The sequence below is a fragment of the Lynx rufus genome, unplaced genomic scaffold, assembly GCF_022079265.1.
Source record: "Lynx rufus isolate CCGP_SWC_20201006 ecotype Redwood Valley unplaced genomic scaffold, mLynRuf1.p SCAF_2, whole genome shotgun sequence".
NCBI classification, from domain to species: domain Eukaryota; kingdom Metazoa; phylum Chordata; class Mammalia; order Carnivora; family Felidae; genus Lynx; species Lynx rufus.
In genome coordinates this window covers 191,051,110-191,077,455 of record NW_025814834.1, presented here as the reverse complement: position 1 = coordinate 191,077,455, position 26,346 = coordinate 191,051,110, and the positions used below count along the sequence as shown (strand labels likewise).

Below are 26,346 nucleotides of genomic sequence, written 5' to 3'. Positions count from 1 at the left end.
TTGGTTCTTCTTTTTCAAAATTGCTTTAGCTATTCAAGGTCTTTTGCATTTCCAAATAAATTTTAGTCAGTATGTCAATTTCTTCAAAACGCCTGTTGGGACTTTTACTGAAAGTGCAATGAATCTGGTGATAAATATGGAGAGAATAGACATACTCATAATTGTGTCTTTCAATCCATGAACATGGTATGACTTACTCTCCATATATTTAGTCTTTCAGTTCTCTCACACCACACGTCTCTGACCATTCCTCTGCAATCATATCTCACTTTGATGACAGCTGGGAAAAGTTTTCCACTTTTAAGGACCCAAGTGATTAGATTGGGCCCACCCAGATAACGCAGAGAGCAGAAGTGGAAAAGAAATGAAAGACAGAACCCTGGGAAGCACTTGAGCTCATATAGTGAGCCTGGCCTCATGACCCTTCTCTCAAGAGAGGGTGCCCCCTGGAACTGCAAGGCCACGGGCCAGAGCCAAGGCAGTGGTCATGCTGGAGGACCCTTGGGGTGGAGGATGCCAGCCTTGCCCCTGGCAAGCATGTGACATTGGGACACTTCCTTTACCCATCTCCCGTATCCACAGGCCCAGCCCCAGGAGGACAATGACACTGGCCAGAAGTGACTAAATGTTAACATACCTTTCTGTCCCTTCCTGACAGGGAGGGGAAGGGGTGCTCCAGGGGTCAATGGTTGCTGTAGTTCACGGGGTGGAGGTCAACTGCTATGTTTACTGCTGGTATCGAGTGGCTGAAATAAGACTGTCCCCACCATATGCATGAGCAGAGCTCCTGGACCTGAGAGCTCAGAAAGCAATGTATGAGGGGTCAAAAGCAGTGGCCTTAGCTCCACGTTACCTTCCCCTCTATTTGACTCTGGGCATCCCTTGCGGAGTCTGTGGGGAGAGAAGGCTTTGAGGGCCTGTAAGCAGGAACCCTGGGAGACAGCCAGGAAGCTGCCCGGCCCAGTCCCATTCCATGGCCCACGGACATCCCTGTAGCAACAGAGTTCCCGCACAGGACTCAGAGACCCAGGTCGAGGTTTCAGGCCCTTTTCCGAGACGTACTGCCCTCTCCTGCCTCTCAGCCTTCACATCGTCCTCCTCGTTTTAGTCACCTGGAACCCGGTTTCCTCTCTCGCAGAATTAAGAACTGTCTTCAGAAGGCAACACACAAAACCATTTTCAAACTGACTTTAATCTTTTTTTTTTTTTTTTTGCTGCCCAAATATTGTACATGCAGAAGCCATGTGAAGAATTTTCTCCTCAAGGGAATTGGCAAGAATGTTGGACGAAACAGCCGGCAGTCCTCCCAGCCGTCCACCTGCCACCTAGGAGCCACAGCAAGTTTGGGAAGATGCTGCACATAGAAAATGTATAGAGCGCAGATATAAAAGGCTAATTGCTTCTTATCTAAACAGTGTGCTTGTCAGTCCCTATCAGCTATCTCTTTCTTTGCAGGATGCATTTGGAAATTCTAAAAAAGGGGTTCCTGCCTCCTGTGAATTTACATTCTAAAGGAGTGGATGGAATAATCAGGCCAACTTTTCCTAAGGAAGCAGCCACTCTGCCTGCGGAGATGATGTCTGGTGAGAGATTCTGGAGAGAGGAACGGTTTTAAGAAGCAAAATACTTTGACAGGAAGTAAGTGCCCTCTCTCCTCCCATCAGAGACCATTGCCTTCAACGTCCTCAGGTGTTCAACTCTCCCACGGATGTCATTCTAGAAGCAGAAATGAGGACTGACCCGGTCTCATCTGCTGGTGGGGATACTGACCTACGCAGGGTGCAGCTGAGGTTGTGACATCACATCAGCACCGTGAAAATTGTCCATTGTAGACAACCCTTAATTATTTCTCATCATTATGCAAGAAGAAAAGAGGGAGAACAAACCACGAAGAGGGGGAAGCAGAGTCTGTTAGGATTCCCAGAGTTCTTGTCAGAAGCAGCATCTGGGCATGGACGGATGAGGACCTGCACCCAGTTGGGGCACGAGGGGCTGGAAGGTTCCGGCCCGTGGAACCAGGTGCACCAGGCTCAAAACCCTCCTCAGCTCCAGATCAGACTTTTAAAACCTGGAAGGAACCATGGAGCAGCTAGCAAATGCTCTGATTTTGCGGATGAGGAAGCTGAGGCCCGGAAAAGAGAGGAGTCTCGCACAAGGTCACAGTTTTGGACAAAACTGTATATAACAGCCTTCCATTCCCTGTAACCAGCCGTCCAGGCCATTGACCCGTGGGGCGGATGCTCTGTTGCCCATGGATTCCCAGGGCCCACTTCTGTTAGCCAAACTCTCTGGGCCCCAGTCTCGCGGACCCTTCCTGACAACGGGGTGGACTCCTTGGGGTGGGGGTGGGGGGGTGGGGACCAGGGCCCCTGGCCTTACTGGCTAAGTTTCCAACTAGAGCCCCGGAATGTTTTCCCAAAGCAGTAACGCACTTTTCAACAAGCATCGCCCCAAGCTAGTCTAGGCCCCTGACAGAATTCTCTTACTGGTGTGGTTCTCCTCACAGGCACAGCCACGCTGGGCCCACAAAAGCCCGAGCTCAGGGTTGGGGGAGGGGGGGAGAAGGAGTTGCTTTGCTACATGGAAAGATTAAGCCCTTTGTCAGAGAACAAGGTCCCACCATCAGGCACGCCAACACCTGCGGCCCAGTCGGTGCCTGGGGGGGAGACCGAGTTGCTCTCTTTGGCATCACCGACATTGCTCTGAGATGCTCAGGCACTCTCAAAATAACCCTTTCCCAGCCAGACCAGGCCAATCCAGCCGCCATCAGGCCTCGCCTGATTGGGCGGGACCCCCCTGCCTTCTGTCGCGAGTGTTTGGTTTTGCCCCGTCCTCTTCTGACCTGAGTGAAAAGCAGACTTGAGGGAGAAGGCAGGGTGGAGTCTACACGCCCATCGCTTCCCTCTTCGTTCAGTGACAGAGAATCCGGTACAGGAAGCAGCATTTTAGAGAACCTCTTTGCGGGCCAGGATATTGGAGAAGACGGCGAGGAGAGGGAGATACAGGGAGGAGTCGGGCCGGGAGGCAGGCCTCTTCTTTTCCGGCTCCTTGCAGACGCCGCGGAAACGCTGCTGGACAACCTGGCCCGGAATGGTACACCATCTCCCGCGCCCAGGCGGGGGGCACCTCGTCTACACCATCAAGCAAAGGCAGCCATTTCTTGCACAGAGTTTGCACAGTGCAGGAAGCAATCAGAGACACAGAAGAGCAGCCTTACTGAAGCTCTGCTGCTTTCTGGGCCGAGGAAGAGAGGGAATGGGAGGCAGCGGGAGCCCCGGAGTCCCAGGGTGGGGGAGGAGCTCAGCGTCTCCTGGGCAGCAGGGCGAGGAGCAAGAGCCCCGGTCGCGGGTCAGGGCTCCTGGTAACGCAGTCTAAGATTGTGCTACATTTCATTTCCAAAGACGGACCCTTGGAGGTCTCTAGTGTCTTTAAGGGGTGGGGGAGGGGCCTGCTCTCCTGGAGGCTGGCCCTGGCAGGCGTCATGCCCCTGGGAGAACCGGCGATCCCACCAGCGATGGGCTACACGGGTGCCCTCTCTCTGGAGCCCCGGGGCTCTGCCTCACCCCCCTGCAATGCTGGCATGCCCCAGAGGGCCTCCTTAGCCTACCGCTCCTTTCCTGGGAGCACTGGGAGGTGGAAGAGACCGCACGGGGAGTCGTTTTGGAGATGGTTCTTCCCTGAAGGATCAAATCCCCCTTGTCAAACCTAGAGTTGGCCCCGTTTACTGGAGCCTGATTCATACCAAAGGCCCTCAGACCTTCCTGTAGGGAAGGAGTCTAAGAAGGAAGTAGGACACATGGAACAGAGCAGAAACGTGAAGACAGATGCTCTGAATCATCCGTCACGGTTCCTGCCCACAGCCCAGCAATGCCGCGGGGCCACCCCCATCTCTGCCACATCCTCCACGAATCCTGCCTGAGCAGAGGAAGGGGAATGGCAGAGTCCCATCCTGTACTCAGCTCTGGGTTTCACCTGGGGTGAGGAGGCCTTCAGAGCCAGGAGGCTGTACCTGGCAGCGAGTCGGTCCCAGTTCAGGGAGAACTCTGGAGGAGATGGTTCCTTCCTTCCCCACCATCCTCTCCTCAAAGATGCTGCCCTCCCCAGGGAAGGACAGGAGTCTCACTAGTGCTCCCTCCCGTCCCGGGACAGGCTCGCTCCCAAACGGTTTCTCAGACAAACCCCTGGATCCAGGAGGGTGAGAAACAGACCCTTAAATCCAGCCATTCACCGTCACACACACATCAGTCTCATGTGACCTCACCATCATGGGGGGCGGGGGGGGGAGGGAATCCACTGGGGATTAGTAACTTATTTGGTGCCAAGGGCTAAAAAGAATAACTCCCTAAGGTGTACCCGGGGAGGATTGCTTCCCACTAGAGAGGTGGGAGAGTGAGTGGCCCAGCTCTTGGGCAGTTTTGGCAGCCAGGGACTGTAGGCAGGCCCAAGTCACCACACGTCACGCCCCATCTCTGGCTAGAAGTTCCACGGTGCTAACCAACCCTCCCCCAGAGGTGAGGGCATCGTTGCCTGCAGCTCCCCAGAGGCCATGGCTCTGCGGGCAGCCCTCCACCTTCTCTGTCTTCCTGGGCCCCTAGAGGAATGAAGGTGATACCCCTCAGTGATATCCCCCGTTCCCTGGGGATGACTGTGTGGCCTGGGTCTCACCACTCAGTGCTACATCAGCAAATGTCTACACTGTCCTGTGGATCACTACGAATCCCACCATTCCAAAAGTGTAGAGTACGTTCACGCCGTCCTGAGGGAGGCCGCTCTGAAGGTGAACACCTCACAGACAAAACAAAAAAATACCCTTTTGTGAGCGAGTTTCCTCCCTTTCCCTACCCTAGGGTCAAAGAGCAGAGCCCTTCGCCTTATTTTTAGAAACATGAGAAATGCATGCATTACCCAGTCCCGACAACAGGAGAGAATTTCTGCCTAAAGAGAAAACTCGACCCAGCTGCCTCCTCCCTCGCTCTACGCCCACAGCAGTCCTCATCTGTGATCAGACAAGGACGGAGGCTCCGGCAGGAGCCAGGAGCCCATTCGGTTCATTTCTTACTGCCCGTACCCACTTTCTGTCTGTGGGCAGGGCCGATGGGGTTTTCCTGGGAGAGAGGTGACCGGGCTCTGGCTTTAACCTGATGTGGCTTCCTGCCAGGAAAGGAGGCCCTTTGGGCCAGAGACACTTCCACCTCCACCTGCCCTCAGAATCCGCCTCTCTGCCCATCCATCCAGCTTTGGTTACAAATGGAGCCCAAGCACTCAGGCCCAGAGACCCCTCCCTCCACCTCGAGTAGGTGGGTCAGAGTCATCGCAACACGTGGGGCTGACGCCGGGGGAAGAGGCAGAGGGACAGTCTTCTCCACACCTTGACCCCTCCTGCCACCTCTTGGCTCCCCACCAGACGCGGACCCAAGGGCTACTGTGTCCATCCCCTGGGCAACCTCTAGCCTTTTGCCCTAGACCCGAGAAGGAAGAGGACAGATTTGGGCATTTCCTAGCAGACATCTCACAGGGCCAGTCCAGGCCCTGGTCCCCACCCACAGGGCCCAGCTGTCAAATGAAGTCAGGGTTTTTGAGTGGTTTTGGGAAGCTCCAGACAAGGGTAGAAAGAAAGCAGAGGCAGGTGAGGCGCCTAGGGCCGGCCAGGCCACTCTCCAGAGGGCAGCTGCGGAGCGCAAGGAGGTGGGGAGGCAGAAAGGGGAAAGTATTGCTTGTACAGAGCTGGTGTCTATGGCAGTCTAGCTGAGCCCAGAGCCAGGCTGTCCATGGGGCCAGAAGGCTGGAGCCCAAGTGAGTCTGAGCTCCCACACAGGGACCCTGGTCTGGAAATGAGCAAACAAAGAGAGACCCAAATGATCAACCTCATGCAGCTAATCCCCAAAGGTCAGACGGGATTCTCAAGGGGCACAGGGCAGGTCAGCCCCAGCGCCCCCCATTCCAGTAAGCAGCCCCACCCTCAGCACCTCCTCCACAAGCCAGCCCCCCCAGCATGAGCCCAGAGAGGGACAGGACCACCCCCAGGGCCTGGAGAGGACACAGGTGCCCCCAGGGACCGTCTGCTGGGGCAGATAACATCCCCCTTCTGAGGCCAGCCTCCTGGATGTCAAGACCCTCCACGTCCACACCTCCTGGGATCCACTGGGAGAGCTCCTTTGGCATGTTGGAAGTGAGGAGGTTCGGAGGAAGACAGGAGGTGAAGAACATGCCTAAGGGAGGTGCCAGCACTTCCCTCTAAGGGGCCTGGCCAGCAACCCTGGGAACTAAGACTTCCTAGCGTCTCACCCATAGGAAGGAGGCGGCTCCGGCCCGAGGGAGAAGATGGTCTCCAAGCCCTCAGTTCCCTGGGCATCCTCTGCTCCCCAGGCCCCTGGCCAGGGCACCAGATGAGCATGGCACATGCTGCAGATGCATTCAGTGGGAAGAGCTGCCAGAGCGCTCGGGTGGGAAGGAGGGCGTCGGGTCCCAGAGGGGCCTCGGGGTGGCCAGCTGCAGTGGGTGCTACATTCCTCAAAAGAGAGCAGTGGTGCTGGGAGAAGCAAAGGTGGAACAAAGGACAAGACAGAAAACTAAGCAGGGACCGCCAAGAGGCGGCCCCGGGCGGGGACATGTGGGCTCGGCCCCGGGCACAGGGCCAGGCAGGACGGACTGGCGGCCACGGCCCCCATTTTTACCCCTGGACTCGGGGGGGATTGGTGCCCACACAACACTCGCTCCTTTGGGTTTCTTTTCAACAAGACACAGAGGGATGTGGATTGTAGCCCATGTAGTCACCAAGACTGACCGTACCCAGACAGATGAACAGATATAACGTGGTCACCCACAGACACAGACACAGACACACACACACACACACACACACACGCACACACTACAGTCTCCACCGCCAGCTGGGACGGGCCCAGTAGCCAACAGGCATGCAGCAGGGCAAGGGGGCCAGAAAGACACAAAGACTATGTACAAGGGAGGGGAGGCCACCAGGCATCCCTTCCCACACTACATCCTGGCCTCTTCTGGAGGTCCTTAGGAGCACGAGGGGCTGGTGGCACTCTCCAGGGAGGACTGGGACAGGCGCCTGGTGAGGGATCCAAGCGAAGAGTCTGCCACTGAGGACGTAGGGAAGAGTTTGTACCAGCCGGCGACCGCGGCGCTCAGGTCCAGCTCGTCCAGCATGATCTGGGCCATGCCCATGAAGCATTTGTGGTCCATGCGGCCGTAGTCTCCCCAGACGATCACCTGCCGGAGGGGTTGGGGGTGGCTGGTGAGACAGAGGCACTGAGCCAACTCCCTGACTCCAGGGCTCAGTAGTGGGCCCAGGAACCTGCAAGTTTCACCAGAGCACAGATGAGACAGAGAGAGCTGGAACGAAGACTGATCTGGGACAACAGCTTACTGAGCACTTAAGATGTGCCACAGGCTCGATCCTACAGACTTATATCTTATTATCTCAACTGTTACAACCATCTAGGTAAAGGTGTTGTGTATCGTTATTTTGACAAAGAGGACACTGGAGCTCAGAGAGGTTGATTAACTAACCCAGAGATATACCGTAATTGGTGGCAGAGCTGGGATGGGAACCTGGGTCTGCCTTCCAGAGCCTCCCAGAATCCCAGATGACAGCCTTCCCCATTAAGGAGCAGACTGAGAGTCCAGGACCTGAGTCACAGCTCCCAGTCTGCCGCTGGCTCATGGTGGAGCTTGGGGAGACCCCTGGCCCTCGCTGGACCTCAGTGTCCCCGTCCATAAAACTGGAAGAGGGGACTAGATGAGCTCAGTGATTTTCACGCTTGTGTTTTTATCGGTGGATCCTTTTTTCAAAGCGGAATCCCAATATATGCGTGCATGTGTGTATGGAAACAGACACCCAAGATCACCCCTTCCCCCACAGAACCCTGGAGTTCTACAGCCCTTGCCATTTGCAACTCTGAGGGCCGTTGCCATGCAACCGCCTCAGCCCAGAGGAAGGGCCCTAGATGAGCAGTCGCACAGCCCAGACAGTCCCTGGCTCAGGCCTCCCCTCCGCCACCCACGTGGCCTCCGGCAAGGCCAACAGCCACAGCCACCACCGCCAATACCTAGCGAGTAGCTGTCTGTGCGCCAGGCGCTATGTGAGGCTCTTCACATGCACCTCTCGTTTACTCTTCACAACATACCACCCGCAGACCGTGATGGAGCTGGAACTTGAACCCAGGACTGAACCCAGAGCCCAGCCCCACTGTGAACTATCCCCACTTAGCCTCTCGAGCACCTCAGGCGCCTCATCTGCGGCTGGGGGTGATGATCCCTCCCTCCCAGTGCTGTTGCGGAGGGCACCGCACTCTCAGGCGGTTTGGGCGAGGTCACCTCGGCCCCGGGGTCACCCTGGCTGTGCAAGTTACCAGCTGAAACCTCACACGAGTCACTTCCCCTTTCTGAGACTGCAAGATGGGGATCATCATACCTACTTCCCAGGACCATCTCGAGCACAAAAGGAGGTCAGGACTGGAAAGCACTTAACACAGAGCCTGGCATGGAGCTGATGAGCAACAGACATTAGCGCCGGCTGGAAAGAGAAGGCGGCGGTCACACCCTGCTTCTACCTACCAGCAGGGCAACCTGGGGGACAGTGGAGCTGTCCCCCTGAACTCTGGTTTCCTAATGAATCAACCAGGGGCAATAACACCTCCCTGGGCTGTGAAAACAAACATGTAAAGCGCATCAATGCACCTGGTACGGTGCCCAGCACGGGACACATCGTACGTGGAAGAGATCTGAAATGACAACCTGCGGTTTTTGAGGATTGCCCCATCACACTCACCTGCAGCACCTTGCCCTGGGGCCCCTCGTCAAAGAGCAGAGCCTGCTGGTACAGGGGGTCACAGGTCTTCTTGGCGACCTTTGTCTTCTTTTTGGCCAAGCAGGCCCCATTCTCAAGCAGGTAAACCTTGATATAGGTGGCTGCGGGACGGGAGAGAGCATGATGGGAAGGGTCCAGGAGAGAATGCTATGCCCTGCCCCACCCCCTGACATCCAGCTGGCCCTGGAGGTGACCAAGGTGAGTGGGACGAGCTGACCAGTGGACAGCAGTAGAAAAGATGGACTCAAACACTGACTCGTCCATCCTCCCCTCCCCCCAACCCTGTCCACTGGCCTTCCAGGCAAGCCAAGTCGAGAACACGGCTCTAGGCCAAGGGGCAGCTGAGGATGTGCTAGACTCGGAGCTCAGTTGCATACCCCTCCCTGGCAGGACCCCAGATGGAAAACCCCTCTCCCTGCCGCTCTGCCTTACCTGGGAGGGATTTGGAGCCTGGTTTGGGGGTCAGGCCCCGGGCCTCAATCACTTCCACCTCCAGCTGGCCACTCCGGTCCATGATGGCAACGTGCACGTCCCCTGCAAGGGAGAAGAGGGACAGTCCAGGCAGAGGCAGACGCAGGGGCAGGCCGGCCAGCTGCTGTAGAGAACGCCGTCTGCAGAGGACGCTACAGCACTGGAAAGGGCACAATATGCAAAAAATTGCATGTGCCAGGATTGCTCTCGGGAGGCCACTTGAGAGCAGGCTGTGAAATACTTTGATAGGTCCCCTGAGGAGAGGCAGGGGCATGGCCCTCGGTGGGGGCCATGCTTGAGTAACAACAAATGGCTGCCAAATTCCCAGGCGAGGCTGGTTTCCTGGGGGGCTTCTGTCTCACCGAACAGGACAGCAGGTTTGGGGACAGAACTTCCGGCGTCAGGAAGAAAGCGAGGGAGGCTGTGGGTTTAGCGGCTCTTATTCACCTTCTACACAGCAGCCCTCCACCACGCCCCAAAATACATTTTGTCAAACGAATATAGACAAAATATCAGTTTGAAGAGACGCAGAGATAGGAGCTTGTGTGGTACAGGAGGCCCCTGCCTGGGAACGAGGGGCCTGTTCGTACCCTTGCCAAAGGAGGGAGGAAAGGCCGGCTTTCCTGGGAGCAGAAAGCTCAGAATTCCTCACTATGCTCCCACAAACGATTATCTCGCTGAGGCAAGTTCTGTGTGAAGTCATGTCAGTTATTTCTAGAACTCTTCGCTTTGTTCGACACCAGTTAGCAGAATTTGAAATTATGCATTAGTCACTTGGAGCATCCTTCAAAGGAGTGCAGAATCATAAGCCTGATGCAGAAAGATTAAAATGGGCCAGACTTTGGGTTCAGCCACCCGTTTTAGATACACTGAGCTATCGTGCAATTGTTTGTATTTGCATACTTGGGAAGATGGGGATTTATTACTTTCAGGAAACCTCCTGGAAGTCATCGCCCTCCCTCTAGCTATTTCTGACCTCCCCATGGGGGAGTGGGAAGGGGGAGGTCTCACTGTAACATCCCTAACAAGATGAGCAAATACAAGCCTGTCCTTTCCACTTCTAGACACCAGGCGGCACCACACACAAATGTTCTAGGCTGTGGTGGTGCAAAAGCCTTGTGGAGATGGCTGGCTCCTCTCACTGCCTCCCAGCTGGGCCTAGGGCTGGGAAAAGCAGATTCCCCAGGCCCGTAAGAGCCTGTAAGCAAGGGCTGGGAATTAGCCAAATCCTACCCAAGAGCCAGAGGAGAGCTGAGGGGTCCCCGTGGACCCCCTCTTCCAGCAGACAAAGCCTCCTGGGTAAGCACATTAGAGCAAGACAGGGCAGTATGGTGGGATGGAAACCCAGCTCCACAGCTTGGCTTAGGGCAGAGCACTGTCTGAGCCCAGCTCTCTCATGGGCTGTGACGTCAGCACTTTGAACCTCAACACTTTGAACCTGTGAGGTCAACATCTGAACACTGTTCAAATGAAGACTGAGTCCAGATGTCTGGGTCAGACTCCTAGGTAGGACTGATGGGGAAGCTAGTTCCTGGGAGGAGCTGCTTAAAGCCAACACAGTATCTAAGAGAGGGAAAGAGGGAGGGAGTGGACCAGAAGTGCAGCTAAAAGGACCAAGCGTAGACTCCGGGAAATAGGTCCTAGCTGCAAGGAAGGGAGATGAAAAAATTACTTAAAAGGCTTTTAGGTGCCAGGCACTATTAAGTAACAAGTCAAACAAGACACACTTTCTAAGGAGTTAATGAAATAACTTCACTCAAAGCAGCGAATAGGAACTCAGTGAATTGTTGTTAGATTGCAGTACTGAGGCATGTATTATTATTCCCATTTTACAGATGAGGAAATTGAGGCCCAAAGAAGGGAAGTGACGTGGCCAAGGTTACACAGAGCATCAGTGGTAGAATGGACTTGGTGAACACCAATGCTGTGATGATTTTTGTTCACCGTTTTCCGCCCAGCACTCAGCACCGCCAGGCGGGTAGCAGGTGGTGGGAGAGTGGAGGGGGGGGGTGGTGCGTGGTGGTGAGGGCAGGGGTGTGCTATAAAGCTGCTGCAGGGTAGCCAGCAGAGCAAGGCTGGCTCCCCTTGTCCTCTCTGATGAGAGACAGACTGAGGAGTGCCGGGCTCCTTCTTGGGGCACAAAAGCCGGAGTGAGGGCTCCTCTCTGCAGCTCACACTGTATCACACAGGGCCCCCACCGAGCTCGCCCCTTCCGCCCTACTCGCTCTGCCCTCAAGGAGACTCACCCATTGGTGGTGTCGCCAATGTCTGTCGCCCCACAATCTGGGCTGGTCCCAGCCCATCCAGGAAATCACTAAACTGGCTTTCAGCCCCGAGCCGGGTGGTGGGGAAAATGAACCTGGAGGAAGAGGCAGAGGGGTATGAGGTGGTCTAGATAGTGAGATGCAGTGGCTTTGCCCCAAGGACACTGGGCCATGCCCCTCTGTGCCTCAATTCCCCACCCCCTACACAGTACGAGAACACTACTTTAGCTGGGAACAAACAGAACTGCTCATCTCTGCACATTGAAGAAAAATACTTTGATGTCTCTTGAGAAATAATAAAGATAATAATGTTATTCAATCCTCAAGCACCAGGATTTCTAAGATAACCCTTAGAAGGCAGGGCTTGCTGGGCACCTGTGTCCTCCCCAGGGGGGTATGGATGCCAAGAACCAGAAACATAGGCCAGGAATTTCAATGCCTGGAGCAAGTTCCGAGAACTGAGGTTTAGTTGACCATATGTTTGAAATCCAAGTCAATAATCTGAGGTGGTGCCCCAAACAGCAGCCGAGACCAAAATAACACAATTACAGGGTTGAGATAAAAGGCGAGTGATGGTGGGTGGTCCCTGGTTGTGGGGGCCTGGAAATAGTAACAAGCAAACTGACAGTGATTGAAAGTTGGCCAGACGCCAGCAGCACACTGAATGCTCAGCATACATTATATCATTTCATCCTTATAGCCATTTCCGCGCTCCAGGGGCTATTATTCAGTTTTACAGATGAGAAAACAGAGGCTCCAAGAGGTAAGAGACTTGCCTTGACTTCAAAACAGAGAGGATGCCCAACTCATAGGGTCATGGCGGGGGGGGGGGGGGGAGGGGGAAGATCAAGGCAGGTGATGCATGAAAGCCCCAGACAAACAGGAAACAAAAAAATGGTAGTTATTACGTTGCTGCCGTTAACATCAAGGGGAAGTGCTACTTGTTCATGTCCTCAAGCCTAGATGTTCTGGAGGTGGCCAGCAGACAAAGGCCAGATACTAGAGGGCTGACCCGGGTCTTCTCAGGACCTACGAAGGACCGAAGTTCTAAGACCTCCTAGCATAGCCTCGGTTCCTGGCCTGAGAGATCAGGTTGTCCCAGAATGACTCCCTGTTGGAGAGTTTGGCCTTGAGTTCCCCTTGGCCAGTGACAGGCAGGGAGAAAGACACAGGACATACCCTTGTTGAAGAGGGCCTGGATCTCCCCAACTAGGAAGTTGGCTGGGCTCTACTTCCTGGGAAGGGGCTTCGAGGCCCACCCGCTCTTACTGGCCAGCAGCAATAGCCTCACACTGAATTCTGAGGAAAATGGGATCTGAGAAGGTTACATACATAAAGTAACAGACTCTCAAGGTCACAGAATTAGAGAGAGCGTAGAGGTTGTGAAAAAAAGGTTATAGAGTCCAATGGCCTTAATTCAAATCCTGACTCCACCACCACCGAATGGCTGTGACCTGGGGTAAAGGACCTCACCCTCTTCCCATGCCTCAGTCTCTCCACCTGTAAAATGGAGTTATAATGGTACCGACATCCCCCAGTGTTGTTGTTGTGTTAAATGAGATACTATTTTTGCTCTGATGGTAGCTGGCAGATCCCAGAGTAAAAGGCACTCACCTGATGCCCTGCATACAGTAAGATGCAATAAATGTCACTGGCCATTTGCATTCATGGAAGTGGGCACAGTAGTGACATATGAGGTCACAGAATCCTAAATAATAGAGCCACAGGGTCCTAAAGTCAATGGGCCTTGATGAAGCCAAACCAAAAAATCTTAGTCATATAACCAGTTGCATAGATTTAGGAGAGACCAAGGGAATATCTAACCCAGTGACTTTCAAATTTTTAACTGTAACCCCCCCTTCCCCCCCTCCCCCCAGGCAACAGAAGAAATATATTTAACACCACGGACCTCTGTGTATCCATATATTAAAAAAACAAAAATTCCCAAGGTAATTCATCCTCACTCCACAGGATATGTTTGAATTTTCCATTTCTTCTTCTAATGTTGGTTTTGACCCACTAAACTGATTTTACTTCCTGCCTGAGTCACCACCCACAGTTTGAAAAACACTGATCTAGTCCAACCTCCTCCTCTAAGCCCCAGGCAAGACCACTTGCGAGAACTCCATTCATCTGAGCCATAACAATAGTTTCAGAGAAGAATTTTAGGATCACATTTTCCTTTCGAGCCCTCTCCTCTGGAGCAAGGCAGCATGTAGGTGCTGGGGGGGGGGGGGTAAGGGGTGGGGATGAGACATACAGATGGGATACACTGCCCTGGGGCTGCTGGGGGGTATTTGGAGGGGAAACAGCAGCCTGGAGCAGAGGAAGACTGGGGCCTAGGCGGCGGACGTCCAGGGCGGGCAGGGACGCAGAAGAACCCGGACATCCGGACTGGAAACCCCCACAGGAAGATTTCCCAGCCCTGCCCCTGGAGGGTGCAGGAGGGTGGGGCGGGGACCACAGTGGGCATGGGCTGCACGCACGTGCCCTCGGAGCTGTTGCTGTTGGTGCTCCCATCGGTAGACTCCCGGCTGCCCTGGCGTGTGACCCGACTCCGCATTTCCACGGCGATGCCTGTCTCTGTGCTCCGCCGGATGTTGCTGCGCAGCTTCTTGGTGGCCCCTTCTGTGACCCCCCCGAAAGCACAGAAAGGGAACAAGGTCAGATCGCTGAAGAGGCTTCGGAGAGCGTGCTGCCAAAGTCACCTCCCGGGAAGGGGCAGGATGGGCAGGACTCGAACTGGAGGCAGGGGCACAGGTGAGCTGGGGCTGCAGGGTGGGGGGATCACCAGGTGGAGACCAGCCCTGCAGCCCTCACTCAGCCTCATCCCTGCCAGGCTCCCTGATGGCCACCTTCCCAACGCAATTCCAGCCTTTGCCCCAAATGGTTACGTGCTCCTTTCTCTTCTGGAAAGTTTGCTTTCTCTGGCATTCCCAGATTTGCTTTCCCCCTTACCCTCATGAACCCTATCACACCCCGACCTCACAATCCACCTCTGACTCTGATTCCTTCACAGAACCAATAAAGAACCCCATGTGAAGTTTAGCCACTCTCACATTAACCCACATTCTCAATGTGGGCCTGAATGTGGAAAGAGATGTGTGTGGCGGGCTGGAGGGGCCGTTAGGGAAGCAAGACTGAGAGGGACCACTAGGTTGGCCTGAATTGACCTTGGTTCTGAAAGAGAGGTCTGCAGAGGAACTCCAGAAGCCATGCGGTGAGAGCTTACTCGGTGTCTCTGTACCTCTTGTTTGGAGGGCCCTCTACCCTCACCCCAGCCCCCTTCTTGAGCCTTGCAGGGAACACGGGGCACTTTGCCTCTCCTAGCAGCGCACCATCCTGCCTGGGTTTCCATGGCAACCTCCTCAGCATTGCAGTGAGGTCCCACTAGACACCCTCTCCTCCTGGGGGTGGGGGGAGCAGAAGACGAGTGGAAGGTTTGCAGGGCTTTCCCCTGCTGGCGCTTTGCTGCCTACGGAGCTTCATAGGTAGGAAGAGACACTCAGATAAGGACGATACCAAAGGAGCCATTTGCTGTCACTGGTTAGAGGCCTGGGAAAATGACGAGTGGAGATGCTGACAGGGATGGGGAGGCTGGGAGTGGGGCCGGCAACACAGCCTCCAAAAGCAGTGGGGAGGGGGGAGTTGGATATGCTGGCAACCTCCTCTCTTGGTCACACCCAATGGTAAATTGGGGAGGGGATGTTCAAAACACCAGCCTGCGCAAAGGGGAACTTTATTCCTCCTGCTTCGTCCTACTTACCTTTCAGGAAGTCCCACTGGGAGAGGGACGGCTGAGAAGGCCGGCATCACTAGCAGATGGGATGGGGGTCCTGGGAGTGGGGATGGGCTGGTGGTGAGGAGGAATGTCTTCTCTGAAACCACCCCAGCTTCTGGGATATTGGAATAGCTACTAACCATGAGTCAATGAGACCGCTGATATGACTGTTTGCTGGCCTGTTTCTCTCCCCCCCCCCACCTTTCTCTCTCTCTCTCTCTCTCTCACACACACACACACAGTCACTTTAGCTCATGTGTATTTCTTTCACATTGACATAAGCAGATATACATGAGTGCTAATGATCATATGTATGAGTACAGTGATCTCACACACCAGGTCACGTATGTTCATATAATGGGCACACAGTCACAAATGGTCCTACCAGGTCTTAGTCATACATACACATGACATACTCTGCCACGGACATGTGACCTTCATGCCCTAACACTTGGAGTTGAACCCATCCACTCGATCACACACGTAGATACAAACTCATAAATGGTGTGTGACCCACCACACACACAGGGCAATAACAGTGGGTGTAGGGGACTCATGGTGTCCCTGGCTCCTAACTGCCACACACCCCCTAACCCAGTTAGGAGACAGAGGGTCTGTGGGAGCTGCACTTTTTCCTCCCTTCTCATATCCCCCCCCAACAATACACACCCTAAGCTGAAGCCAGAGCCTCACCACCCCATGGCCCCAATCCCCCCTCTTCTACAACTTGAGAAGCTTTGACCCAGTTGGGAGAAAATTTACCTTCTTTGACCTACCGAACCCACTATGAGCCCCTGGGAAGGGTGTCACAGAATCCTGAAGTGTTGGAGACGCCTCGCTGACCTCCCACTGCCATAGATGGAGAGCCCAAGGTCCACATGGTCATAGGGCTGGGGCCAGACCCCAGGCCCACACTCTCCCAGTCTACTGATAGCCAACTTTTCACCCCCTCCATCAACTCCACATCGATTTGAGAGGTGATTCAGCAGAGATTCGGTTCTGTGTCTTTTGAGTGGGGAGAAAGTTCTTGCAACATCAGAGAAAATTCCTCTACTGGTTTGATACTTGTCCAGTCTGAATTCTATCCATCTGGGGAATAACTTTATGTAGCCTCTCTCTCTCTAGAGAACTGGGTTCCTTGCAATAGTTCTGTGGTTCCTGGAAATTGAAAGACTCAAGGAACCATCCCATCTGTCCCACCACATAGAAGGGAGAGGCAGTCGGAGCGCTCAGCACCACTCACAGGGCATCTCCTGGAAGGGTCCTGAGTCCTCTCCCCACCTTGACCCAGAGCCCAGAGCTGAGGTGGGAAGAGCTGCTGTCCCTGGTACTGAAAAGAGGAGCTCCATTTGGGCAAGGGCTGGAATAGCCCAGGGTGGGCCCTGAGTAGACCCAGCCTAAGGCCAGGCCAGAACCCACCTATGTCCTAGGACCCTAAAACTCTGACCCTACCTTCATCATTGCTCTCACAACTTAGAGAATGTTAGATATAGCCGGAAGCTGGGAGACCATCTCTATAGTTGCATTTTATAGAAGAGGAAATAGAGACCCAGTGGAAATGTGACTTTCCCAAGGACCCACGGGGAGTTACAGAGCCAGAATGAAACTCTGAAGTTTCAGGGTGAGTTTCTTCAAGGCCACTTTAGGAAAATGTGAGGAAAAAACTGGAAGGGGCAGGCCGGAGGCAGGAGAGTTAGAGAGGAGGCTGGGGCAATAGTCCAGGCTAGATATAATGGGTCCTGAACTAGGACACAGGAGGAGATGGGTGGGGCTGGAGCCAATGCAGAGTATGGACAGATGAGGAGGAAGGAAGCTCCTGGGAAGGGCAGACCTAGAGCTCAGAAGCTGGGGTCCAAGAGAGGAGTTCTCCCCACTTCACACAGCCCAGCCCTTCAGGGAACTGAGCCATCCCATCTGGGGGCAGCAGGGGCACCCTGCTAGGATCTTTTCCCAGAACCGAGTTTCCAGAGCCAGTGCGAGGTAGCCCATACATCCCCCTGGGGCCAGACTCTCCTACCCAGAAGGAGGCTCCAAGTTGGGACACTGGCAACCTCAAGACTGGGGAGAAAAAAAATGGAAAGAAAGAATTACAGATGGGAGAGGAGTATGCTACTGGTGAGAGGCAGAGTTGTGGGGGCTAGAGAACTCACTTCTTGTTGGGTCCTACTGTGTGGCCATGGGTAATAATAATACCAACAATTTACCAATTATCTATTATGTGCTGGCATGAGGCTGAGTGGCTTTGCATATCCTGTCTCATGTAATTCCCTGGAAAGTCTGCAAGACAGGTATCATTGTCCTTATTCCACAATCAAGGAAGCAAGCTCGGAGAAGCGAAGTAACTTGCCTGAATCACCCAACTAGTAAATGACAGGGTGTGGCTGTGAAGGCCAACTTGAAGTTGTTCTCCAGGAAAGTGCCTTCTCCTCTCCAGGCTCAGATGCCTCATCGATAAAATGAGTGTAGGGGACTAGATGATCCCAAGGGGCCCTCCCTGCTCTCCCATTCGGAGATTGGATGATTCACAGAGAATTTTGGTTAAAAGGGCATCTGGGCAATTCTCCTGGCTCAGGCCCCAGGCCTTCAGCTGTACCCATGCCTACCATGGAGACAAGTGATCCAGAAGCCTCACCGTCATTCATCTCCCCTCGAGGCTTGAGATCTTCTTGGTGTTTACTCCAGTCCCTGCCTGTTGACTGTGGAGTCTGGGTAGGTGGACAGCCCCAGGCAGATCACCAGAATGTCTCCCAGTGACTCAGGCCCCAGCCCTGACCTTGGAAAACCATCTGTTCAAATCACTTCGGGCATGAAGAAGCCTTTGGGTCTGAAGCTGAATCAGCCAGATTCCTAAAGCCAGACTCCTGGAGCCCAATACCTCCTCAACCTCCTAATCTTAATCTCCCAACCTTAATCCCACCCCTTGGTTCTGTGCTAGCTGAACTCCTGGATCCCCATCCCCCTGATTCCCTAGCACCAGGCCCACACTGCAAACACAAAGGCCATGCCTTCTGGGCCACTGATAACCCGAAGCCCCCTCCCCATCTAACATTTCTCTGAGCTAAAAAACACACTGCAGCTTGATTGCTGGAAAAGACCATCCCACGTGCTCCTGTGAAGGGCTTTGTAAAAATCTATTTTAAGGCCTGGAAAAGTCTCCCACCCTCAACTGGGAGTCTTGATGAGCATTCTCTCTGGATCCTCCGGCGCCCCCGCCCCCTCACCACCCCCATCCAGCTGCCTATTTGAAGGTTTCCTGGGGAAGTTGTTACTCTGAACAAAATAAGCAGGAAGAGATTTTAAAACAAAACCAGCTGGTGTCTGGGCTGATGCCACAAAGTGAGGAGGTCTTGGGAGGGGAGGGCTGGCTCCTCCTCTGTGATGTGGGGTCCAGGGTGACTGTGTGTGACAAAGTGGGTCACCCCCCAGTCCGAGCATCACTAGGACTCCAAAACTAGGTGGCTGAGAAAATACGTTTTTCAGGATGTAGCTGTTAAGGCGTGTGTGAACGTGGCTTTGGGAGGTATGTGCGTGTACGTATACGTGTGCGACATGTTTCTGTGACCATGGGCTGTTGTGTGTGTGCGTATGCGACTGTGCTTCAGTGATCTGGGTCTGTACGTTACTACTCAGAGGAGCATGCTTGTGCGATTTGCATGACTGGCTTCATTGTGACCATGTACAAGCGTGAATGACTGCAGTATGATTTCCCGGCAGTAGGGGTGAGTCACCTGAGCAAATGAGCACACACCGTATGACGATACAAGGTGTGTGTGTCTCTCTTGTGACTTGGTAATGTGTGGCTGCATTCCTGCGGCTATTTGTACTTGGGAAATTCAGAGAATGCAGGTGAGACTGTATCCTGTGGATGCGTGTCTGTGGAGCCGTGCCACTTAGCACAGTGCCAGGAATACGGTGGCTGTTGAATGCGTAAGGGTGCGCACGGAGGCAGCACAGCGTAAAGTTCAGGAGCATGAACCCCGCAGCCCGGCTGCTTTGAATTCAGGCTCCAGCGACCCGCTTGCTATGTAGTTGGGGGCATCTTACTTCCCTTCTCTTGCTTCAGGATCTGCCTCATGGAGTTTATGGGGATCCAATGAGTCAGGACATGTACTGGACCCAGAGTAGCAGCTGGTATACGGTAAGTGCTATATAAGTATTTGTAGGCATGAGGACGCCCCCTGGGTGCCCCGTCATTGCAAGGTACCCCACCCCACCCCCTCCGTGTCCCACGTCCCCTCACCAGACTGGGGGAGCTGGAGTGTGCTCTTGCTCCACTGAGTCAGGCCCACGATGGCCACCATCTTGGCCCCAAGGCTGCTGCGCCGCTTCTTGGCCGTGGTGGTCCCGGTCCCACCCCCAGCCTGCTGGGAGCCACAGATTTCACCGCTGATGCTGGAGCTCCGAACCACATTCCTGGAGGCTGCGGCCGAGGCCGGACCAGGCTCCCCGTTAAACATGGTCCGAGGGGCGGCAAGGCCTCAGGCAATCCTGTGGGGGGAGGGCAGGAAACAAAGGGGTGCCACATCAGGCCCTGAAGCCACTCTACGGCAGCCCACCACTTCCTAGCTGTGTGACCTTGGGCAAGTCACTTGGCCTCTCTGAGGCTGTGAGGATTGAACGAATCAATAAACGTAAAGAGTGTGCACAGGGTCTGGCTCAATAATGGAACTATTCTTATTAGCACATGGCTATCCTGGCAAGTGACCTGGTTTGGCCAGGTCAAGGCAGAGGCTGTGGAGTCGTACGGCCCACTCTTGAATTCCAAAGGCCTCTACACACTGGCTGTGTGATCTTGTGACCAAGCACCTCGCGGCTTCAGTGAACACCTCAGCAAAACGAGAAATAAAAGCACTCACCTCACAAGACTGTCGAAAGGATTAAATTAGAGCATGTGAAGGCGCCAAAACAGTGCCAGGCACGGAGTAAATAGTAAGTGTGATTATTGTCATGGCCAATAATAAGAACAGAGACAGCAAGACTGGCCCCAGCCTGTGGGGTGGGAGTGGGGGTGGCGGCTCCGGAAGGGGCCCTCCTGCTGGAAGGGACAGCACAGAAAAGTAGAAAGAAGCAGGCACAGGTCGCCCTTAAGCGCACCACGGAGTGGCGGCCCCTGGAGGCGTTTTGATCTGATTTCCTCCCAGTCTCTTTCCTATGCATTTTTAAAAATAATTGAACTCATAATGCAAATACAATTTTGCATCCTGGTATTTTTCGTTTAACATCATATCACAAGCATTTCCCACTGTCGTGAACACTTGGTATAAATGTTTTAACGCCACCATAATATTTCATTGTATAGAGGTAGCATAATTGACTTAAGTATTTCAATATCGTGACCTCTTAGATTGGGTCTGACTTCCTCCTCTGTCTCCTGTCTTCTTTTTTTTTTTTTTTTAATGTTTATTTATTTTGAGAGAGAGATAAGAGGGAGGGCAGAGTGAGAGAGAGAGAGAGAGAGAGAGAGAGAGAGAGAATCCCAAGCAGGCTCTATGTGGTCAACACAGAGCCCAACACAGGGCTCCATCTCACAAACCATGAGATCATGACCTGAGCCAAAATCCAAGAGTCGGATGCTTAACCGACTGAGCCACCCAGGCGCCCCTCTCCTGTCTTTTAAACAACATCACTCAACACTGCTTTGATCTACTTATTTCCTTAGGATTGAGTCCCAGAAACAGAGTCACTAGGCTGAGTGTGGATACCGCCAGGAGCCTCCCCAACAGCCACACTCCCTTCCTGCTTCTTGACAGAGCACTGGTTTTGTGCAGCCACCACCCCATCCCATTTCAGAGGCAGATCCTGATTAGTTCAAGCCAATCAGTGAGCGGCCCTCATCTTGGTAACTTGGTACAAGGGCAGGCATATGACTAAGTTGGCCCGATCTGACTTAAGGGAAAGATTTGGATTCCATGCTTACCAGCGAAGTGGGGTCTCTCTCCCCACTTCTTCCCTCAAGTCTCTTCCCCCTAGAGAGGGCCCAGTCCCAAGAGGAATCCAGTGTTGTCGAGTGCAGCACAGCACAGACAGAAAGGACCTCGGCCACCCTGGAGCGTGCTTTTCTCTGGCCTTCCGGTTATGTGAGATAATGTGTTTTCCACTGCCTAAGCCAATTTGAATCAGTGGTCTCAGTTACATCCCAAAGCATCCTACCTGATACCAAGGACATAAACATTTCTCTGATTCTTGTAAAATATTGCCAAATTCCTTTCCAAAGCTGGATTCAAAAAATATCGAAGCCCCTCCAAATTTCAAGGCCTGTGCAGAGTGCCGAGGATACAGCAGCGAGCCAGGCCGACTTGGTCCTGCCTGCTCAGAGCCTCCAGTCCAAGAGAGACAGACAGCGAGTGACTGATTACATAATTAAATATTAAATTGGATTGTTCTGATGAGTGCTAGGGAAGACAGAGGGCATTGGAAGCCACTCTGGGGGAGCTGGGTGGCTCAGTGTTGCACAGAGATGGGATCTCCAGCTATCGGCCTCTACAACTTGGCTGAAGGTCCAATGCTGCGGCAGGTGCCCTCTGCTCAGAGTATGGGAAAAACGGCTGCTCCGGCAGGCTCTGCACACAGCCCTTCCCAGCTCTGTCTCAGCCTACAGAGCTCTTCCCAGGGCAGCCCATCTCCGGTCACTTTGCTCGACCCTCTGCTCTCAGCCCTGTCACCCTGAGGGAATCTGCCTTTTCAAAAGGACATAGTTGAAGTGTCAGGTCAGGGGAGAAGGAGGGAGGAGGGAGGATGCCACTCTAGAGGATTTCAGTCCCCAGACAGCTGTGAACGGTGGCCACTCGGCCTCCTGGTCAGCATGGCTCCTGCCAACCAGGCAGATTAGGGCTGACAGTGGGGATGAGTCAAAGCTGTGTTCTCCCTTCTTTGTGGTTGTCTGGACTGTTTTCGCTCACCCTGTGATGTACACAGAGTCCCGGATTGTATTTCTCCATCCATCCCCCATTAACCTTGCAGCTAATGGAAAGTCCCCCTGGACTTGGGCCTATGATGATCTCTTCTCTTCAGTTTCCAATTCTAGTGCCAATTTGTGTGGTTTTTTTTAGGTACCTGCATGGTCTTTTGGTGAATGGTGGGAGAGGGCTTCCAGCGTAAGTCTAACTTACTCTTTAAAGTATTGTTGTTAGGGGCACCTGGGTGGCTCAGTCATAAGCGTCTGACTCTTGGTTTCAGCTCAGGTCATGATCTAATGGTTTATGAGTTTGAGCCCTGAGTCGGGCTCTATGTGGAGCCTGCTTAGGATTCTCTCTCTCCTCTCTCTGCCCATACCCCACTCATTTTCTCTCTCTCTCTCTCTTTCTCTTTCTCAAAATAAATAATAAAATAAACTTTAAAAAAATGTTTAAAGTATTTTTGTTAGGTGTATGGTAATCTCCACGTCACAGATCAGAAAAGTCAAGGCCTTGCCCATCCTACTTGGCTACGAAATGGCAACATCTGGACTCGAACCCAGGTCTCCTCTTCCCACAAAGATGTGAACACACTCAGCAGTTCCTGCCCCATCAACCCAGACCTCACCCAAAGGTGTAGGCCCATCCCTCTCACTCAGGCTTTGCCCTGGGTCTCCGGCTTTTCGAAAACTCTGCAAGAAAATTATCTCCGATGAGAAAAACCTCTCTGGGCCAGGTTTCCACAGCAGGCAAAAGCATCTGGGGGCAGTAGAAACCCCACCCAGACACAGCTGGAGAAGCAAGCACTTCCCTAGCACAGCCTACAGGAAGCTCAAGATTATCACTCCCAGGGGTTGAGAAGGGAAGAAAGTATGGGACAAAATTCCTGACCCTGCCAACCCAGGGGCTCATGTTTCCTCATGAATAATGAATGACATTGACAAGCAGATGGTTTGACATCCAGGACTCTGCACCATCTGGAGCCACTTTCTCATCTTTAACTACCCAGGGATCACCCAGAGGGGCCTAGAGAGCTGGTGAATGCTTCAGAGGGCCCAGCCAGATAGGCCACCCTCAAGGGGACAGGAGGAACCAGACCAAAAGCAGTGGACCCAAGGTCTTAGGGCCTGACCTCTGGTGCAGGAGTGCTGGGCAGGGCAGCCTGGGAGAATGAAGAATCAGAAAGTGGGATTAGAATGCCTATGGATTCTTTGTGTCACTTTCTCTGGGCCTTGGTTTCCTCATCTGTGTGTAAAACGAAGGGATTGGATTAGGCGATCTCTACAAATCCTTGTAACTGGAGAGCAGAGCCTAAGAACACATTCTGCATTGGCAGAATGGGGGCTCTGGCTGCTTCTCTGACAGTCAGTCTAGTTCAAGAGGGATAAGACAGAGGGGCACCGGGGTGGCTCAGTCGATGAAGTGTCTGACTTCGGTTCAGGTCATGATCCCATGGTTTGTGAGTCCAAGCCCCACATCAGGCTCTGTGCTGTCAGTGTAGAGCCTGCTTGGGTGTCTCTCTATCTCTCTCTCTCTCTCTCTCTCTCTCTCTCTCTCTCTCTCCTTCTTTCTCTGCCCCTCCCCCACTCGTTCTCTCTCCCCCACCCCCAAAATAAATAAATAAACTTAAAAAAAAAGAGGGGTATGGGGCACCTGGGCGGCTCAGTCAGCTAAGCGTCTGACTTTGGCTCAGGTCATGATCTCACAGTTCGTGAGTTCGAGCCCTGCGTCAGGCTCTGTGCTGACAGCTCAGAGCCTGGAGCCTGCTTTGGGTTCTGTGTCTCCCTCTCTCTCTGCTCCTCCCCCACTCACGCTCTGTCTCTCTCTGTCTCTCAAAAAAAAAAAGAGGTTTAAAAAAAGGGGGGGGGCGCCTGGGTGGCGCAGTCGGTTAAGCGTCCGACTTCAGCCAGGTCACGATCTCGCGGTCCGTGAGTTCGAGCCCCGCGTCGGGCTCTGGGCTGATGGCTCAGAGCCTGGAGCCTGTTTCGGATTCTGTGTCTCCCTCTCTCTCTGCCCCTCCCCCGTTCATGCTCTGTCTCTCTCTGTCCCAAAAATAAATAAACGTTGAAAAAAAAAAATTTAAAAAAAGGGGGGGTAGACAGAGAGACAGAGCCAGCCACCTGGCCCCCATGTAAGTCCTACTTATAGCGCCCTCTGAGCCATGAGACCACAGGGACGGGGAAGGGGCAGCAGGCAGAGATGGGGGCAGAGTGTGAGGGGCCAGCAAGCCACAGAGCACAGCATCTCACATATTGGTGGTTCCAAGAGATTGCTAAATGACCTATATCCTTTCTACAAAAGTCACTTCAACAATTCTCTGCCTCTGAGCAGGACTGTCCCTTTCCCAGCCCAGTTCATGGCACCTCAAGGAAGGGAGCCCTTCCTCGCCGGGTCACAGACACCTCACTCTGGAGTTCTCTCCGCTGACCCCCATCTACTGCCACAGCAGCATCTACTACTATGGCTCGGGTGTCCCCTCCAGGGACGAGTCCTACTGTCCCCACTCCTGCCAAAGCTCCATGCCCGCAGATACCTTCCAAGCTCCCCAAGCAAGGAGGCTAGTGTTTTCTTTCCAGTTATGGATGTTTGGCCTCTACCCTGGAGTCACAGTACCCGAAGCGCTCCCCAGACCATCTCTTGAATCCTGACAGCTGGGGTTTCAGAGCTCTGCCAGGCTACCCAGGTCCCTCATGTGTCTAACCAGATCATAAGCCTATTTTGAGAGTCAAACAGGGCCATCCAAAAGCCCAACATAAACCTAGCTACCCACTCTTTCAACAGGAGAGACCAAGGAATCTGTCACAGGGTGATGGACTGGTAGGTTGGAAGGGATGGCAAATAACTGAGGCTCTTAGCACCTCTCTCCTTCTTCCACCTACAGCAGACATCACTAATCCATCTCTTTCCCACCAAGGACAGATTTAACCTCAGAATCCCTCTCAACACAGCTCCAGCACCAATTGGTGAAAAGTGGCCCATGATTTAAAACAGATTTGCCAACCCCATTCCAGCCTGAGTCTTTCATTTTGCAGAGTGGGAAATCAAGGCCCAGGGAAAGAGACACACCCAGGGTCACACAGAAAGTTGGTGACAAAACTAGAGCTCCAACCCAGTTCTCCTAACTCCCAGGTCCCACATCACCTGGCAGGTGCTTCCTCCCCACTTTGAAGAAAACCCAAACTCACCCAACTGATGAATCTGAGCGTGGTGTTCCACATCACAGGGGGCTGTGCCCCTACCAACAGCACACCCCTAGGGCATTTACACGAGGCTTCTGTTAACTTCTGCCCAGACACCAGTTTTCAAGAAAGGAGGTGAAGGCAATCAGGGTAGCTTCTAGGAGGAGGTGATGTGATAAGAGTCTGGAAGGAAAGAGGGGAGTTTAGAGGAAGGGCTAGTGAAAACATCTATCCTTAAGGGCTTCCAGGAGCTTGCAGAGTTGAGAGACAGACTTTTGAGATGGCTGTGGGATGTTGAGCAAATCATTTAAACTCTCTGCTTCTGTTTCCTACTTTGTAGAAAGCATCTCAACTCCTGGGTCCCCGAATCTGCCTGTAGGCACGTTAATGTCAAACTACTGCTGCTGAAGCCCCACCCATAATTTTAAGACTTTTAACACATGAGGGACAAATGGAGGTCCAACGGCTAAGGAGCTCTACATCTTACTCTTTCTTCCTCAGTCCTCCCTCCCACTGAAGGGATGTCCCTCCCCAGATACTGTGAGATACCCCGGGATGGGGGGTGGAGCACTTCTGGCTCCACCCCCAGCCATGTGACCTGGAACAAGTCGTTCAGCCTCTCTGAACTTCCGGCTCCTCTTCTGTGCGGGGGGAGTCTACTTGCCACCTGGACGCAGCCCCACTCTCCAGGCTGGACTTGGTGTCGGATGGGATAACGAGGAGCCGGAAAACGCTGATTAAAAACACAGGCTTTGGAGGCAGACCTACTTGGTTCAAAACCTAGATCTGTCACTTGCAAGCCGTATGACGCCGGGCAATTTCCTTAACAACCCCCCCCCCCCCCCGAGCCTACTGCTCCTCACCACTAGAGTGGGGATAATAATGCCTGCCTTAGGATTATTAGATGAGATGCTACAAAATA

The 26,346-nt window shown here is 53.4% G+C and overlaps 1 protein-coding gene across 1 annotated transcript in view; it reads right to left on the bottom strand.

Annotated features, from left to right (window-relative positions):
- Positions 1-1,220: 1,220 nt before the first annotated feature.
- The window catches only part of RIMS3 (regulating synaptic membrane exocytosis 3), a 40,929-nt gene continuing 15,803 nt past the window's right edge, over positions 1,221-26,346 (bottom strand). The window contains exons 2-8 of the mRNA XM_047085363.1: positions 25,431-25,607; positions 19,593-19,840; positions 14,058-14,199; positions 11,554-11,666; positions 9,269-9,370; positions 8,798-8,937; positions 1,221-7,236 (exon numbers count right to left, since the gene is read on the bottom strand). Coding sequence (XP_046941319.1) covers positions 7,024-7,236; positions 8,798-8,937; positions 9,269-9,370; positions 11,554-11,666; positions 14,058-14,199; positions 19,593-19,809 — 927 coding nt within the window. The 5' untranslated portion in view covers positions 19,810-19,840; positions 25,431-25,607 and the 3' untranslated portion in view covers positions 1,221-7,023. The remainder of the gene's footprint in view (positions 7,237-8,797; positions 8,938-9,268; positions 9,371-11,553; positions 11,667-14,057; positions 14,200-19,592; positions 19,841-25,430; positions 25,608-26,346) is intronic.